At 40.2% G+C, this 13,539-nt stretch overlaps 1 protein-coding gene across 1 annotated transcript in view; it reads right to left on the reverse strand.

Annotated features, from left to right (window-relative positions):
- LOC126094757 (serine/threonine-protein kinase RIO2) overlaps window positions 1-13,539 on the reverse strand; it is a 105,721-nt gene that overhangs the window by 74,931 nt on the left and 17,251 nt on the right. The window contains exons 5-6 of the mRNA XM_049909308.1: window positions 12,401-12,610; window positions 12,096-12,287 (exon numbers count right to left, since the gene is read on the reverse strand). Coding sequence (XP_049765265.1) covers window positions 12,096-12,287; window positions 12,401-12,610 — 402 coding nt within the window. The remainder of the gene's footprint in view (window positions 1-12,095; window positions 12,288-12,400; window positions 12,611-13,539) is intronic.

The following is a 13,539-nucleotide window of genomic DNA, read 5'->3' on the forward strand; positions in this document are numbered from 1 at the left end:
CAAAATTTTAAACAAATTTAAATATGTTGGAGAAGTCATAATACCTAAACTCAATAGAAAAACTTTGTGATAAGACAGAATTTAAAAAACTGACAAAATCACAATAGGTCATCGAGAATACAAAAACAAAAATGCCTCTCAACAGTCACAACATTAAAGCACAACAAATTAGTTATACAAGCAAAAAAAGTATGTAAGTGAAACTGCTTTCTAAACAATTAACACTTCAGAAATAGACACAATTCTCAAGACAGAAAGAACAATAATCAGAACATGGATAAACATGAAAACACCAAAAAAGTGGACTCTTGAGACTAGCTTCTAATTAACAGTCTACACAGAAATTAAACCAGAAACAAGGACAATAAGGAAGAAACCCATTTCCTTCTTCGAAAACCTAATGAGGATACCAGGAAAGAGAACCGCCTGAAGAATAATGATGAAACAGGTTATGAAAATCACGGAAGGTATAAAAGAACTACCAATTACAACAGGATATTTTTAAAAAAGACAAAAGTCAATACAATCAAAGACAAAAAAACCAAGACAAACAATGGGAAGGTTAATTTCAGACAAAGAAAGAAAGTTGAGGTCCAAGAGAATGAAGAAACTGGGCCAACAGGAAAGTAAACTCTTATGATAAACTGACTCAAGTTTACATAGCAAATATATGTGATACTCTTTTGGGGCAGAGCACCTAAAGTAAATAAAGTATTTAATCAATGAAAGTAAGCAGTAAGAATACTGTGTAAACCAGATAACTGCCTATCTTTCAAAGTCATAGTTAAGGATCTCTGAATTCTTACACAACTTACCCGTATATTTACTCAACCATAACAGAAGACACAAAAGTAATTTTCAAATAGTTTTTGTATCCATCTCTAGAATTCAGAGTGGAGTGAATACACTGTCGTACACAGGTATTCAACAAGCTTCCATGCAACAATTCAAGAAATTGGGAATCTCAACAAGATCAACACCAACAATGGAACACATACTTCAGTACCCACTGTCTTACAAATTTTAGACATGTGATTTCATTTAGAGATTGGAGTTTTTATGTCTAAATTTTCTACAGTGTATCATATAATCCTGATAAATCGATATCTTGGCTATGTGTGTTTTACTAGGTTCTTGAGTAATAACTGCCCGTCCAAAAAGTTCCGACACTTATTTTTTCCTGGCATATAAGCGACATTAGTGCAGTAATTAACTGTGACAACTTGAATTAACAACTGTAGTGAGTGTGTGTGTGTGTGTGTGTGTGTGTGTGTGTGTGTGTGTGTGTGCGCGCGCGTGCGTGTGTGCGCTGAGTCCCCAACAAAAATGATTTGTGGATGCAAAAAAAAATTGGACATTTATATCCTGGAAAAATTCATCATGGGTGATTTTATATCAATACGAACTTAGCACAAAACAACAGAGTATATATTTACATGAAGGATCAATCCTAGAAGTTATTTTATTTAGACAGTCAGTTTCAGCATCTCATTACTGCCATGACCCTACACATTCTATGTATCTATGTATACAGAATCAGATTGATACTGGAGCCATCAACACCTAGATTCCATTAATTATAAAATGAAGGCACAAACAGTCAAGCTTTAAGTAACAAGTTAATATGAACATCAAACACATACCTGTTAAATTCCAACTTACTTTTGTGCAGGAAAGCACAAAAGTTACTCCATAGTAGCTAAGCGCAAGATCAAAGCATCATGTCACAACAATCAATGAGTGCCAGAATTGTTGCTAACATGCTTTTATCTGAAACTTCCTGGCAGATTAAAACTGTGCCGGACCGAGACTCGAACTCAGGACCTTTGCCTTTCGCGGGCAAGTGCTCTACCAATTGAGCTACCCAAGCACGACTCACGCACCGTCCTCACAGCTTTACTTTTGCCAGTACCTCGTCTCCTACCTTCCAAACTTTACAGAAGCTCTCCTGTGAACCCTGCAGAACTAGCACTCCTGACGGAAAGGATATTGCGGAGACATGGCTTAGCCACAACCTCTGGAGCGGAGTGTGCGCTGATATGAAACTTCCTGGCAGATTAAAACTGTGTGCCGGAAGGTAGGAGACGAGGTACTGGCAAAAGTAAAGCTGTGAGGACGGTGTGCGAGTCGTGCTTGGGTAGCTCAGTTGGTAGAGCACTTGCCTGCGAAAGGCAAAGGTCCCGAGTTCGAGTCTCGGTCCGGCACACAGTTTTAATCTGCCAGGAAGTTTCATATCACCGCACACTCCGCTGCAGAGTGAAAATCTCATTATGCTTTATCTCTTCAAATTTACTTCCAGTTTTAATTTCAGTCTGCCAGATGACACTTCACATCACAGAACAACTAGACATGGGAGTCCAAAAATCGTATTTTCTTTTTTAAATTTGTAACCAGAGTTGAGAAAGAACATTATAACCAAGTAGAAGCCAGATAACCCAGGTGATTTGGTAACCATAGTTGCACAGTATACCAAAGGAGGACTTTTCTGACAATATGACCATTCTGTGCAATGTTCTCAAGTGAGGAGCGACTATTTAGAACACCTGAAGCATTACAATCACCATCTTAACTTCTGTTTTTTATTACTCCAGTCTTGAAACTTTTTGGACCGACACGGTTTCCTTATGTTACTAGAAAACTTAACAATTCCATAAGAGTTCCCCTACACACTTAATAATTTAACTGGATAGATAAAAAATCTACTCACCAAGTGACAGAAGGTGAAAACACACAAAAAAGAAAAAAGTTATACTTATGAAAGCTTTCAGAGCCAGTGACTCCTCCTCCTGGCATAAACGTTGAAGGGGAAGAAAGAAGGGTGCAGGAAAAGGACTGAAGAGGTTTAGGGAAACAGGTAGAATTCGGAAAGTCACCGAGAACCCCCGGTAAGGGGAGACTTCTATTTTATTTTTTATCTACCCCGTTACATTATATTGTGCCAAAATTGGTTATTTTCGTTGTTATACATATTTAGTAAGTCATTTATGAGTGTCAAATACAGTAACAATCCATGTCCTGATCCTTATGGAATGCCCTATTTGAAGCTGCCCCCTCCTAAATTTAGGTTCCCTGTTAATGAGACTATGTACATTCTGTTCATGCAAAGGAAGACAGAACTGAGAAAAGACTTGGAAGAGGGAAGGAGGAAATGGGTGATTAAGACTCAAGCACTAGCCCAACTGGAATACGATGTTCTATAGTCAAGATAACCATGTGAGCATTAACCTCATGTTACTTCACAAAAAATTTAAATCAGGATGGTTATACACCTATTTGAACAAACTTTTACTTAATACAGATTCAGTGTCATAAACAGTCCACTGGCTTAATCAGTCTATCGACGCAAGGGGAGTGCCAATATCAATAGCATTTTGGTCTTTAAGGTGCAGTTAAATACATACCAAAAAATTAAAGTATTGGAAACTTTAGAAAAAGTGCTAACAAGTTACACAACAAGGTAACTTACTCAGTCCAATTTAGTTTTTTGGCAAATTCATAGCTCTTTTTAACCTTAATCTACAACAACATTTGATAAATGTTGCCCAACCAACAGATGCTATATAGTCAGAACCCCCCCCCCCCCCCCCCCCCCCCCCATGAACCATGGACCTTGCCGTTGGTGGGGAGGCTTGCGTGCCTCAGCGATACAGATGGCTGTACCGTAGGTGCAACCACAACGGAGGGGCATCTGTTGAGAGGCCAGACAAACATGTGGTTCCTGAAGAGGGGCAGCACCCTTTCCAGTAGTTGCAGGGGCAACAGTCTGGATGATTGACTGATCTGGCCTTGTAACACTAACCAAAACAGCCTTGCTGTGCTGGTATTGCGAATGGCTGAAAGGAAGGGGAAACTACAGCCGTAATTTTTCCCAAGGGCATGCAGCTTTACTGTATGGTTAAATGATGATGGTGTCCTCTTGGGTAAAATATTCCAGAGGTAAAATAGTCCCCCATTCGGATCTCCGGGCGGGGACTACTCAAAAGGACAACGTTATCACGAGAAAGCAAACTGGCGTTCTACGCATTGGAGTGTGGAATGTCAGATTCCTTAATCGGGCAGGTAGGATAGAAAATTTTAAAGGGAAATGGATAGGTTAAAGTTAGATATAGTGGGAATTGGTGAAGTTCGGTAGCAGGAGGAACAAGACTTCTGGTCAGTTGAATACAGGGTTATAAATACAAAATCAAATAGGGGTAATTCTGAAGTAGGTTTAATAATGAATAGGAAAATAGGAATGTGGGTACGCTACTACAAACAACACAGTGAACGCATTATTGTGGCCAAGATAGACATGCAGCCCATGCCTACTACAGTTATACAAGTTTATATGCCAACTAGCTCTGCAAATGATAAAGAAATTGATGAAATGTATGATGAGATAAAAGAAATTATTCAGGTGGTGAAGGGAGGCGAAAATTTGATAGTCATGGGTGACTGGAATTTGACAGTAGGAAAAGGGAGAGAAGGAAACATAGTAAGTGAATATGGATTGGGACTAAGAAATGAAAGTGGAAGCCGCCTGGAAGAAATTTTGCACAGAGCACAACTTACTCATAGCTAACACTTGGTTCAAGAATAATAAAAGAAGGTTGTATACATGGAAGAACCCCGGAGATACTAAAAGGTATCAGATAGATTATATAATGGTAAGACAGAGATTTAGGAACCAGGTTTTAAATTGTAAGACATTTCCAGGGGCAGATGTGGACTCTGTCCACAATCTATTGGTTATGAACTGTAGATTAAAACTGAAGAAACTGCAAAAAGGTGGCAATTTAAGGAGATGGGACCTGGATAAACTGACTAAACCAGAGGTTGTACAGAGTTTCAGGGACAGCATAAGGGAACACTTGACAGGAATGGGGGAAAGAAATACAGTACAAGAAGAAGAGGTAGCTATGGGGGATGAAGTAGTGAAGGCAGCAGATGATCAAGTAGGTAAAAAGATGAGGGCTAGTAGAAATCACTGGGTAACAGAAGAAATATTTAATGTAATTGATGAAAGGAGAAAATATAAAAATGCAGTAAATGAAGCACGCAAAAATGAATACAAACGTCTCAAAAATGAGATCGACAGGAAGTGTAAAATGGCTAAGCAGGGATGGCTAGAGGACAAATTTAACGATGTAGATGCTTATCTCACTAGTGGTAAGATAGATACTGCCTACAGGAAAATTAAAGAGACCTTTGGAGAAAATAAGACCACTTGTATGAATATCAAGAGCTCAGATGGACACCCCGATCTAAGCAAAGAAGAGAAAGCAGAAAGGTGGGAGGAGTATACAGAGGGTCTATACAAGGGCAATATACTTGAGGACAATATTATGGAAATGGAAGAGGATGTAGATGAAGATGAAATGGGAGATACGATACTGCGTGAAGAGTTTGACAGAGCAGTGAAAGACCTGAGTGGAAACAAGGCCCCCGGAGTAGACAACATTCCATTAGAACTACTGACAGCCTTGGGAGAGCCAGTCCTGACAAAATTCTACCATCTGGTGAGCAAGATGTATGAGACAGGCAAAATTCCCGCAGACTTCAAGAAGCATAAAATAATTCCAATCCAAAAGAAAGTAGGTGTTGACAGATGGGAAAATTACCGAACTATCAGTTTAATAAGTCACAGCTGCAAAATACTAACATGAACTCTTTACAGACGAATGGAAAAACTGGTAGAAGCCGACCTTTGGGAAGATCAGTTTGGATTCTGTAGAAATATTGGAACATGTGAGGCAATACTGACCTTACAACTTATTTTAGAAGAAAGATTAAGGAAAGGCACCTACTTTTCTAGCATTTGTAGACTTAGAGAAAGCTTTTGAAAATGTTGACTGGAATATTCTCTTTCAAATTCTAAATGTGGCAGGGGTAAAATACAGGGAGCGAAAGGCTATTTACAATTTGTACAGAACCAGATGGCAGTTATAAGATTCGAGGGGCTTGAAGGGAAGCAGTGGCTGGGAAGAGAGTTGAGACAGGGTTGTAGCCTCTCCATGATGTTATTCAATCTGTATATTGAGCAAGCAGTAAAGGAAACAAAAGAAAAATTCGGAGTAGGTATTAAAATCCATGGAGAAGAGATAAAAGCTTTGAGGTTCGCCAATGACATTGTAATTCTGTCAGAGACAGCAAAAGACTACGAAGAGCAGTTTAACGGAATGGACAGTATCTTGAAAAGAGGATATAAGATGAACATCAACAAAAGCAAAACGAGGATAATGGAATGTAGTCGAATTGAGTTGGGTGATGCTGAGGGTATTAGATTAGGAAATGAGACACTTAAAGTAGTAAAGGAGTTTTGCTATTTGGGGAGCAAAATAACTGATGATGGTCGAAATAAACAGGATATAAAATGTAGACTGGCAATGACAAGGAAAGCGTTTCTGAAGAAGAAAAATTTGTTAACAGTGAGTATAGATTTAAGTGTCAGGAAGTCGTTTCTGAAAGTATTTGTATGAAGTGTAGCCATGTGTGGAAGTGAAACATGGACGATAAATAGTTTGGTCAAGAAGAGAATAGAAGCTTTCGAAATGTGGTGCTACAGAAGAATGCTGAAGATTAGATGGGTAGATCACATAACTAATGAGGAGGTATTGAATAGAATTGGGGAGAAGAGGAGTTTGTGGCACAACTTGACAAGAAGAAGGGACTGGTTGGTATGACATGTTCTTAGGCATCAAGGGATCACAAATTTAGCATTGGAGGGCAGCGTGGAGGGTAAAAATCATAGAGGGAGACCAAGAAATGAATACACTAAGCAGATTCAGAAGGATGTAGGTTGCAGTAAGTACTGGGGGATGAAGAAGCTTGCACATAATAGAGTAGCATGGAAAGCTGCATCAAACCAGTCTCAGGACTGAAGACAACAACAACAACAACAACAACAACAACAACAACAACAACATATAGTCAGAAATTCATCTATCGAGTATTTTGTATCCCACAAAATAAAAACAAATTATGTCTGCTAGATGCGGCAAAGGTGAGCCCACAAGGGGTGCTTGTGTTTGAGTCCACAACGTAAAGGTTACATTCAGTGTTTGTACCAAGCCAGAGATGGAAGCGTATTTCGTCACAGAAGTTGTGTACTGACGATTCCATAAACACAGCAAAGCAGGTATGCAGCAGTGTATGGGCCATCCAAAGACAAATGGCTCTGAGCACTATGCGACTTCACTTCTAAGGTCATCAGTCGCCTAGAACTTAGAACTAATTAAACCTAACTAACCTAAGGACATCACACACATCCATGCCCGAGGCAGGATTCGAACCTGCGACCGTAGCGGTCGCGCGGTTCCAGACTGTAGCGCCTTTAACCGTTTGGCCACCACGGCCGGCATCCAAAGACAAATCCAACATGAAATCCAAGTACACAGTGAGGTAGTCAACAATGGCCTAGTATGGCACCTTACAGCTTCATATAGTAGAGTGATCTACTCAAGGAAACACTCGAGGAGACTGTACAATGCTTCATGCCAGAGGGCTTGTCCAGCAGTCAGCATCTCTCTCAGCCACATACGGCCTCTGTCAGGCTCTGCCTCCCAGCAATATGCTCTATACTGAGCGTACCGATATCACGCAGTGGTAGCTCAAACATCTCTGTTTCGTCTTGCTGTGGGATGAGTGTACATTATTCCTAATTCCCTTTAACTGGTAATGCTGGGAATGTATTGGATGTGGAAGTGTGGAGGTTGTAACAGCTAGCAGCTCTGCCATCATGGGGTATGATGATATCAGTCTCTCTTAAACACAGTTGCGTTTTCTGGGCAGTCTCTGCTGGGGCCTTCATGAGCTCATCTCTGTTTCAGTCTGAGGAGGTGAATGTCGAAATTGTGTGTGACACAACCTCTGTATGCTTGTCTCATTTGGATTGTAGTTATACTGCTGGATGAGCATAAAAATGCAGGTTATGGCACTGTATACACGGAGGCAGGAATGACGGCTGGCTGAAGCAGAGGGTGGGGGGTCTGGAGGATGCAGCAGCCAATCATGGGGCGATCAGAGGGTTCACGTGGCTCTCGGGTGGTACGCCGGTTTTCTGTAGTCGCAGCTGCAGTTTGCTACATGGGCAAACCAGTTTGTTTTGGCCTGCCACACCTTAGAATAACTGATGCCCCTGATAGCCTATTACAATGCCTACAGTCCATCCGAGGATGTGGTTGAACTTGCAAAACCATTACATGAGAGCCTGCAGGGTAATATGGTGTTGGCCACGAGCTCTGGGTGCTCACGACTATCCAGCAGCAAACAGTACCAGTGCCCATGTGGCAGTCCTGCTGGACTGCAACCTGTGATAGTGGGTGACCATTAGAGCATGAGAATGCTCATTAAAGCATCCATGGGAGACTGAGTCTGCACTATCTTTGCCACAAGAGTTTACAAATAATGTGATTACCACCCACTCTACTTCTGAATTTGATGCCGGTTGGAAAGGAGCAGTGGTGACATAGGATGCTTTGTTTCTCTGGCAGAAATTCTTGAACTCAGATGACACAAACTTAGAGCTGTTGTCTGATACAATTGTATGGTATATTCTCTCTCATGAGTATTGTTTGTGAGGGGCCTGGATCACTGCCAGGGAGGTAGCCAAGGACATATGGGAAACTGGAGAGAGCATCAACCACAAACAACAACACTGCACTTTTGAACGGTCTAGCAGAATCAATATGCACCCTTTCCTATGAGTGCTCTAATGTTGGCCATGAGGAAAAATGCTATTTGGTGGCTGACTGACTCAGGCAGCATGTGTGACAAGACCAGACCATTCTTTCTATTTCCTAATCCACACCTGGCCAGTATACATGTCATCACACTTTATTTCATGTGGGTCATGTCCGAGTGTAACTGGTGGGGGAACTTTGGAATTCTTGGCCTGTGCATTTTGGACTAATAATCTGACATTGTGTCCTCCATGGCTGACATAGTGACACCATCCTTGGGGTAGAGACTGTGTCGGAGGAAGACATAGATGTGGTATGCTACTTTCATTAAGTAGTCTGTCCACCCATGTCCTTGACGCCATGAATAATAGCTAGTGATTCATTCACTATTCAACAATAATTTCTTTGTGCCATTGATGTTTTGGAGGCGTACAAAAATTGCTCTGTGCCTTCATTATTTTTGTGCAATAGAACCACCCTGATTGCATTCTGTGACACACTGATGGGTATCATCAGGGTTCTGCCAGATTGTGACGCAGGGAGCAGACCATAGGTACGTTTTAAACTGCATGAAACCTTCTGGCAAGTTGTAACCACCTTAAAACTAATATAATTTCCGCATAACAGGTTTAACAGATGAGCTACCTGAGCAATGTACTGCATGAATTTGTCATTTGATGTTACTTTCAGCAGGAATGGCTGTAAATGTTGTAGGGGGGGGGGGGGGGGATAGAAGATTACTGCTTTTGCATGAAGCTGATATTACTTCATATACCACCAAAATATGTGAAAGTATGCTGGAAAAACTACATTCATCCAGACAACAATGTAACCCACTTGACTGATGAATCAATGAGTGCTTGCAGATTTCTGGCATCTGTCAAGATAGTCTCATCTCTTCCAAATATCTTTGAAATATGGTCAGCATATTCATAAAACAAAGATAATCTATTATATCTGTACAGTCCATACAGTGTCTCTAAAGAGTTTATGGATTTCTAGATTTGATGGTAATTTAAGTATACATCCACTTAATTTTAGTAAACTATTGACCCCCAGCTAGTATTTTCAGTAACTCCTCTGGCCTTGGAATAGGATAGAAATCTACATTGCTACAGTCATTGATGGTAGCCTTAAAAATCAATACAAATACATACACATCTTAAGTTTCTTAATAACTACCATGGGTGATACACACTGATTAGATGTAATGGGTGAAAAAGCTCCCATTCCTTGTAGTCTGTCCAGATCTGCCTTTACCAGCTCACATATGGTGTATGGAACTAGACAAGCTTTTCAAAACTATGATTGAGCCAAGGATTTGAGGATATGTGAGCTGTAAATTTTCTATACGACCAAGATCAAACTGAAACATCTGCCTGTATCACCACAATATTTTCAAGTGGTTGAAGAGTGTGGTGTGACAAACGCAATTTACTTTCTCAGTATTCTAAAAAGCAAACAATGAAAAAGCATCAAGAGCACATGTGTTAGCTACTATGGGTGAAGCTATTACTAAAAGTGCTAGTACCAAATGTACATTTTTATACTCAAGCTTGCACTGTAATTTGGCCTTTTGTGTGGTATTGTTTGTTCACCACATGATGCCGCTATGGTGGCTGGAGCGGTGGAGAGCCCAGCCACCAGTATGTGTCCATGTTAATAAATGACGCTGCAATATCTGTTCAACCCAGAACTCTGCTGGCATTGATGTCCAGCATAATGATTAATTGGCTGGGAGTTCCAAAGGCTGTGCTGCACACTATTTTGTTGCTGTGAACTGGTGCACTGTATTCAGGCATTGCTATCTAGTGGCCCTCCCAGATAGGAGCCATATTCTTTTCTTCAGCTACAATTATGGCATACAGGTTTCTGGCAGGGATGGCATTTATGGCTATGCTTGTTATGGCTGCCTGGACATGATATGCATGATGTCACACCAATTTATTTACTATGAAATTTGTCCATTTTCGATGTCGTGGAGAAACAGCAGCTAGCTGAAGCCTTGAGATAAGGAGTTTAAAAATGCTAGCATGTAACAAAATATAAAAAAGTTGTTCTAGATGGTCCAATGAATGTCAAGCCATGGACAACAATTGTGTAATATAAGGTATCTTAGAAGATTTCAGTCCATAGAGAAATAAGGGTGATACAGGTTACTGGTTCCTTTAGCACACACAGTCCCATAATGCAATAACTGTACGGGAATTTTTTGAAGCAAACTGTTTGGCTAATCGCACCTGTCCGACACAGCAATTTTTAATTATTATTTACAACATGGGAAAAAATCACTTTTAGAGGTAGTTACTTCACTCAAGTCTCTACATCTACAAAACTGTGACAATCACAATGAACATAAATGCAGAACACACCTCTGAAAAAGATATTAAGGAGCGACATGTGTGTAAACATGAGTCAGATCCTACATATGTTCTATATAAACAATGCTTTCATAAATTTTATGATTATCTTTTCCATAGCAAAAGTCTTAATGTGTATCAGTATGTCCTGCAATTTTAAAACAGCCTTAATAAGCGTCTCAGGTCTCACTTTGACCTGCAAGACAAGGTTAACAGTCATCTTTCCTACACCAATTTCATAGGCAGCAATCTCAATGCATTCTGAAACGTGGCAAAATCCTATCATTGGACTGATAAATTTATACTATTAACAGTCAATGTGCCAACTTCATCTGAGCCCCAGCAATCTTGTGGGAAATCTCCACAGAGAGAAAACAGAGTAACAGTTTAAATTCACACTTCACATTTCAACGAAAGAAACGCAGTTTATTTACTCAAATTAAGCCTCACTAAATCAATCTCTTCCATCAACAACTCCTCCAGCTAGTTAATACAAGGTCATATGCTATCACAATGCCTCTGCCAACTAATCATGTGTCACAGCACATGCTCTCAAAATTCAGAAATGACCTAATGAAACGCCACATCTTCAAACAGAAATGAACTTGCAATTCCTTATAAGCTATCTGTACTGGAGGTATAAGTATATCAATCAATATGTCAGGCTTAAGATATAAGTAACACCTGTAATCACCACATGTTCCCCAAATGGACCAATGGCTCTCTACTCACACCAAGGAGGGCTGCTGGCCCATTCGCTGCCAACTGCATATGAAAGAAAGAATCTCTAGCTTATGTGGTATGGGAACTCTGTGAATGCTGGCTCTTGCTTTGCCGACAGCAAAGATTTCTTCCTTCCTGTCAGACCCACGTGAATGTAAATATCATTATTCCAATCAAAATCAGATAATTACACCACCTAACACTTGTCTTTATAAAAATATGTATAGCAAAAAAGCAGTTTTTAATCACTTGTTGAGAATGACAATTACATGGGAGTAGCCTATCTAGTGATAACAAATGCAACAAAGATTCATTATTCCTCTGTGATATAATGTTATTAAATGATACACACATTTCAGCATTTGGATGAGATGTGGATACCATCTGTGGGAAGTCAATGATAACTGGTTTGTCATCTTCACATAACATAATGTTGAACTCATTAAAATCTCCATGAATCACACCATGACTCCCAAGCTTGACAATCAAATTCATTAATTCGTCATACAGAGCTTCAACATCCTTGACCTCATGAACCTGACACCTGAAAAAATAATGCAAAGAAACAGTCAAAAACAGTTCTTGATCAATTTTACAGCTTTACTTCTGTTACCACAAAAACACTACAGATGGTAATTTCAGATAGTTAGTGCTTACAGGGGATGCCCATCTACAAGCTCCATAACAACACAGTGCCTGTTGAAATCTACTGGTTTGGGAACAGGCAGACCTCTGTCTCTCAGAGCTTTCATGTATGCAAATTCCTTTGTGGCTGAAATACGAGAAAGATAAAGCCACGAGGCAGTTCTTCGATGTTGGTGATAGTCTCTCTTCTCCTTCAGGTTACGGAAACACGTACGCCCAAGCCTGAGAAATAAGGTATATTTAAAGGTAAGAGCTGTCTCAATAAAACTACAAGCGACATCATATAATGTATATAATAAGATATAATATACAACTAATTCATTTCCCTGAATTACCTATGACACACAAACTGCAAGAACAATTGTTCTCATGCATTAATTTCTTTCACCAAAACTCCCTGGAAAGGGCAGCCTTCACAGAAGTCATTAAGACTGACAGATAAATGTAGGCTTTACTGCTGGTGATTTCATTACAAGACTAGTACATAAAAAATAATAAATATAATAGAGTGAAACATTCCACGTGGGAAAAATATATCTAAAAACAAAGATGATGTGACTTACCAAACGAAAGCGCTGGCAGGTCGATAGACACACAAACAAACACAAACATACACACAAAATTCAAGCTTTCACAACCGACGGTTGCTTCATCAGAAAAGAGGGAAGGAGAGGGAAAGACGAAAGGATGTGGGTTTTAAGGGAGAGGGTAAGGAGTCATTCCAATCCCGGGAGAGGAAAGACTTACCTTAGAGGGAAAAAAAGGACAAGTATACACTCGCGCGCGCGCGCGCACACACACACACACACACACACACACACACACACACACACACACACACACACACACACATATATATATATCCATCCGCACATACACAGACATACACAGACAGCAGAAATGTCTGCTTGTGTCTGTGTATGTGCGGATGGATATGTGCGTGTGTGTGTGCGCGCTCGAGTGTACACCTGTCCTTTTTTCCCCTCTAAGGTAAGTCTTTCCGGTCGCGGGATTGGAATGACTCCTTACCCTCTCCCTTAAAACGCACATCCTTTCGTCTTTCCCTCTCCTTCCCTCTTTCCTGATGAAGCAACCGTTGGTTGCGAAAGCTTGAAATTTTGTGTGTGTGTTTTTTTATTGTGTCTATCTAC

Source organism: Schistocerca cancellata, chromosome 8, assembly GCF_023864275.1.
Source record: "Schistocerca cancellata isolate TAMUIC-IGC-003103 chromosome 8, iqSchCanc2.1, whole genome shotgun sequence".
In the NCBI taxonomy this organism is placed as follows: Eukaryota; Metazoa; Arthropoda; class Insecta; order Orthoptera; family Acrididae; genus Schistocerca; species Schistocerca cancellata.